Raw genomic sequence first — 6000 nt, 5'->3', positions numbered from 1 at the left:
ACAAATACCAGGAAGACCCCTACACGAACAATGTAAGTACTGTTGTCGTATAAGCCTTCTAAAAGTGAAAAGGACTCTGATTAAATTCTGGTTGACAAAATTATGGCACTCTCTCTGTTCCTTTCGACATAAAGGCCACCTTATAGTCTACCTCAGGGTTGACAGGTATCTCTAAATCCTGATCCCTTCAATAAAAATTTTTATATAAACTAGAGTTGAATATTTCTAATACCTTAATTTTTCAGATTAAAAAAAATCACTCTTTACTAGTTTACAAAGAAAGAAGCAATGCATTTAAATGTTCTTTTTTTTACATATTACATTAATATAGTATATTAAAAGCATGTAAAATCAGTCTCAAGAAAGATAAGCTTAAAATTATAAAACTTTTTCACAGGTTTACATTTAATTTTCCTGGCCTATGGAAAGTAGACTGATCAAAACAGAACTAAAAATAAATTCCGAAAAATGTTCTTAATTGTTGATCTAGGGACCATTAAAACTCAGTGGCAGAATCTGGATTTTAATTAGGAAATTTTAATGAAAGTATGTAGCTAATACATCAAACCATACTCAGAATTATTAATTCCTCATGTACATGAACTTCATATGAGAAAATAAATATTATTTCCAATCTACTTTTATCTCTCAAATTGCTGTTTCCAAATGCTAAACACAAAGGTGTTTATTCTATTTAATTTTGTTGAATCCTTTGACATTCTTTACCTTCAGCATCCAATGCCCTCACCATCAGTTCCAGTGGTGAATCATCTACATAGAGTTCCCGGGTTCGAGATATAATTTCAATGCTGTCTATCACATCAACCTTAACATCACAGCGCAGTTCATGGTCAGTCACTACAATGAACCCCAAAACTGAGAATTTAGTTCAACAGGTCATGAATCTTTCAAATGTCTCATACACTCAGGAGCTTATTCTAAATACTAAGAAAAAGAAAGGTTGTAACAGTTCCTTTCAACCTGTGGAAGAAAACAGCATAGCAACAAAATATAAAGGCATTTGTTTACAAAAAGAGACACTAGACTAGTGATTCCCAAATACTGATCTATAATGATGTTTTCATTCATCCATGGAAAAATGAGAAAAAATAAGAATTTTAAGACAGTAATAAAATTAAATATATTCACTTCAAAGGAATATACTTTATCCTTACATTCTATATTACTTTTTAAATTTTTTATTTATTTATTCATTTTTAGCTGTGTTGGGTCTTTGCTGCTGCCTGTGGGCTTTTTCTAGTTGCGGTGAGCCGGGGCTACTCTTCGCTGCTGTGCGCGGGCTTCTCATCACGGTGGCTTCTCTTGCTGCCAAGCACGGGCTCTAGGCACGCAGGCTTCAGTAGTTGTGGCACGTGGGCTCAGTAGTTGTGGCACACGGGCTTAGCTGCTCCATGGCACATGGGATCTTCCCAGGCCAGGGCTCCAACCCGTGTCCCCTGCATTGGCAGGAGGATTCTTAACCACTGCGCCACCAGCGAAGTCCCTGTATATTACTTTTGAAGTGTTAAAAAAATTTTTTTTAATGAAATTATGGTAAGAGTAGATTTTTAAAATATATTTATTTAGGAAAGTAAGAGGGTGGTAACCATATGTCAGTCCTGCCTGCCAATAAATTTTTCTCTCTCACTTTCTTTCATTTTTTTTTTTTCTGGACTGTGAGATTTAAAAATCTGAGAATCAGGGGCTTCCCTGGTGGCGCAGTGGTTAAGAATCCTCCTTCCAACGCAGGGGACACGGGTTGGAGCCCTGGTCCAGGAAGATCCCACATCCCGCGGAGCAACTAAGCCCGTGCGCCACAACTACTGAGCCTGCGCTCTAGAGCCCGAGCGCCACAACTACTGAAGTCTGCGTGCCTAGAGCCCGTGCTCCACAAGAGAAGCCACTGCAATGAGAAGCCCCTACTCGTCGCAACTAGAGAAAGCCCGCGCCCAGCAACGAAGACCCAACACAGCCAAAAAAAAAGTGAGGAAGGGGACTTGCGTTGTGGTCCAGTGGTTAAGAATCCGCTTTCCAATGCAGAGGACGCGGGTTTGATCCCTGGTCGGGGAAGTACGATCCCACACGCAGCGGGGCAACTATGGCTGTGCGCAGCAACTACTGAGCCTGCGCGCTCCAGAGCCCGCGCGTGCCACAACTAGAAAGAAGCCTGTGCGCCGCCACAAAGATCCAACACAGCCAAAATAAATAAATAAAATAAAGATGTTTAAAAAAAAAGATAAGTGAGGAAGGAATGAGGGAAAGAGAAAATCACCATTAGAACTCTACAGTAATAACTGCTACAGTCAAGATTCATAGATAAATGCAAAAACTAGTGAATGAAACTTTAAAGAGAAACAGGATATATCAAAGTATCTCCCCCAAATATTTATTAGTTACTGTGGTGGTATTTAATGTATGTCCACAAATTCTTTGACACACCTCCCTCCCGGAGGTGAAGATTCATTTCTCTTCCTTTGAATGAACTGAACTTAGTGATCATTTTTAATGAACAGCATATGGAGAGAGAAAAATGGTAACTTTACAGTGGATAAACCTGATAGGCATTACCTTAACCAAGTGATCAAGGTTAAAATCACTAGTGATAAGTCATGTTGATATCATGTACCCCCTGATATAATGCAATAAGAAGGCTTCTTCACTTCTGAGGTTTTCCTTCTAAAAATCTATAACAAAAAAGTGTCAAGGTCATGAAAGACAAAGAAAGGCTGAGAAACTGTCACAGATCAGAGGAGACTAAGGTAAGATAACAATTTAGTTTAGTAATGTGGTATCTTGGAGTGAATCCTAGAGCAGAAAAAGGACATTAGTGGAACATTAGGGGAGACTGGGTGAAGGGTATATGGGAAATCTTTGTACTATCTTTGCATCTCTTCTGTAAATCTAAAATTATTTTAAAATAAAATGTTTTAAAAATTAAATTAATCTTCTACTTGACTAACATTTAACTGAAGGGACTTCCCTGGTGGCTCAGTGATTAAGAATCCACCTGCCAATGCAGGGGACACGGGTTTGAGCCCTGGTCTGGGAAGATCCCACATGTTGAGGAGCAACTAAGCCCGTGTGCCACAACTACTGAGCTTGTGCTCTAGAGCCTGTAAGCCACAACTACTGAAGCCCGCGTGCCTAGAGCCCATGCTCTGCAACAAGAGAAGCCACCACAATGAGAAGTCCACGCACCGCAACAAAGAGTGGCTCCCTCTCACCACAACTAGAGAAAGCCCGTGTGCAGCAACGAAGACCCCACACAGCCAAAAATAAATAATCACTTAATTAAAAAAAAATTTAACTGAAGAGCAGAACCTGAAATTAAAAGAATTGAAGACCAAGATATGAGACCTATGGACAAGAACCAAGAGAAGTTGAAATCTCACAGAATCTGTTAGTAGAATATACCATTAAGGAAATCTTCTAGGGATGGCAAAGGAAGGAAAGAAGGGTGAGCTTAAATAATATACACTAGATAATCAGGCACTGGATAATATAGCATCAATTAAATGTGAAATTAAATTCTTCTGTGGAGAAATGTGAAGCAGCTGTGACCTTACATAAATAATATGAAAATCCTTGTGTACATAATGCCTATCCATCTGACTACTTCAGTAGCAGAAAGCTTTTCAATATAGGGCCATTGACCATAAAGAAAAAAAAACTACCTTATATGATTTATAAGTAAATTTAGAGTGATTAGGAGAAATATCAAACATTTAACTTACCTGCTTTTAAAGATAAAAAGAAACAAATAACTTTAGTAAATAATATAATGAATATTCTTATTTACATGTCCATATTACTTCAGGTTCATACAGTAATGAGGTAATAAAGAAAAATTTATGAGGCAGAGAAGAGGAGAGGTGATCCAGGAAGAAGAAGGAAGGAGAAAAAAATAAGAGAATGAAGCCAAGACTGAGAGAACCAAAGGGATGCAGTGCCAGAGGCAAAACAGAGGGAGCAGAAATAACAAATATTTCTGCTCTGATTCTCATATTTATCCTAGCTTCCAAATCAACTCCTCTTGATTTTATGATTACAACTCACTGCAGCAAATAAGTATTTACTGAACATTAACCACATGCTGAGCACCGCCAAACGTACTGATCACCCCATTCTACTCTCTCCACCGAAATCATCCAGTTGTCCAAACCCTTTCCTCATCCTCCATGTGAGCTATTTTACCTAAAATTATACCCTCATCTCCAAACTCCTCTACCTGTTCTGTACCTAAATTTGAAAATCTAGATATCCCACTACAAAGAGACATATTCATAGACTACCTCTGGAAGGATACAGAAAAGTGGTTGTCTCTTGGAGAAATGAGATTAGAGACTTACTTTTAACTATATAAACTTTTATATATATATATTTTTATAACCTTTTATATTCTTTAAAGATTTTACTAAAGGAAGGTAACACCTAGTCAAAACAAAACAAACAAAAAATCAAAAGAAATCTGGCACTCTTACCAAATAGAATATGCCCACCTTGTCTCTCACCTCTATCCATTTTCTCTGTCATAACCCCTAATTTTCTTTACTACACTATCACCAAAAACATCATAATCAAAATCCTAAGCACCTAAACACCAATGGAGTGCTTAAATCTTTTAACCCTTACAGAAGCCTTATAGTTAGTAGGCAATTCAATAAATATTTGTCAAACAAATGAACAGTTTCCCTTAAAGCATGCTCTTCCCTTTCAAAACGTTCCTTCCCCCACCTCCCATTTCACAGTACCAGTTCCCAATCAGATGAGAATGCACCTGGTAGGACACCAAGACTGCCATTCATTACTGGGAGTCTCCATCATCTATGTACACAATTGTATTAATAGCAAAATTGGGAAAGTTGATTTGAAAGATATTTAACTTTGGAATATTTACAAGTCAGATGAAACAAAGCTGAGAGCCAGATTTGACATTTTCCCTAGCAATTGTGTGAATGAATCTTTCAATATCAGAATGAATTCATGTAGTTAAGAGTAATTACATTAAAAATAGCATATGTGACCAAAGTAATGCTTTTTTTCTGACCTTGGTATCCTTCTCTATCTATTGTAGCTGCCCTGCATGATATGGTCCTCAAAGATTCTCATCTTTGAGATCTCATATTTCATTGATTCTAAGACACTCATTTTTTTGACATTTTAACATCTCTGAAATTGGGATTTTATAACTGATGACATCTTAGAATTGTCAGCCAGGCAGCAGTCATGACATAGTTGTCATTGAATGCATATGTGAGAACTTTAAAAGGGCAAACATCAAACTTGCAGAATGGGTATTAGTAGTTGGAAGAAAACATGGTGAACAATGGTGGAACACTCTTTTTCCCTTGGAACCAAATGGTTAAAGAGACAGGGTGGGAAAGGTGGTGACTCAGATGTGCTAGGAACCTTTTCAAAGCTGGAGACAAAAACAGACCAGCTCTATATAATTGCAAAGCCAACTCATGAGCCCAATACTAATACCTTTTAGGTGGTTTTGGTTTTAAGTAATTCTTTTAAGAAATGCTATGTCACTAACAGTCTTGATGGCACAAAGGACAATGTTGTGGGGATAAACACAGACACTGATGATTCCCAGTCAAAAAGTGATTCAGATGAGGCAAAATGTTAAATTTGTCTTAGGAATATTTTATCCAGTTAATTTTATTTATATTTTCCTTTTTATCAGGCATGAGAGTGATACATAATAAAAATAACCATCTAAGTCAAAGAGCTCTTCAGTAGGTATAAAGTAAGAATTCTAAGTGAAGAAAAGCATAGTTTAGTTGGCAATGTTGTTCTTTCATAGTGGTACATTAAAAATAGCTTTACAATAGATGGCATCTTCAATAATAAGAAATATGGTATACCAAACATCTTGAATTTCTCTTTAAGAATATAGTATAGATATATAACTTATCAAAATATTTAAAAGCCATACATTGGGACTTCCCTGGTGGCGAGGTGGGTGAGAATCCGCCTGCCAATGCAGGGGACATG

General features: G+C 37.3%; 1 protein-coding gene across 1 annotated transcript in view; it reads right to left on the bottom strand.

Annotated features, from left to right (window-relative positions):
- NUP210L (nucleoporin 210 like) overlaps positions 1 to 6000 on the bottom strand; it is an 81387-nt gene that overhangs the window by 71319 nt on the left and 4068 nt on the right. Inside the window, exon 3 of the mRNA XM_024748185.1 lies at positions 727 to 858. Within this exon, the coding sequence (XP_024603953.1) occupies positions 727 to 858 (132 nt within the window). The remainder of the gene's footprint in view (positions 1 to 726; positions 859 to 6000) is intronic.

The sequence above is a fragment of the Neophocaena asiaeorientalis genome, unplaced genomic scaffold (genome assembly GCF_003031525.2).
Source record: "Neophocaena asiaeorientalis asiaeorientalis breed wild unplaced genomic scaffold, Neophocaena_asiaeorientalis_V1.1 scaffold76, whole genome shotgun sequence".
Taxonomy (NCBI): Eukaryota; Metazoa; Chordata; class Mammalia; order Artiodactyla; family Phocoenidae; genus Neophocaena; species Neophocaena asiaeorientalis.
Note: the sequence above shows the minus strand (reverse complement) of the source record. Positions and strands in the feature narration are given on the sequence as shown.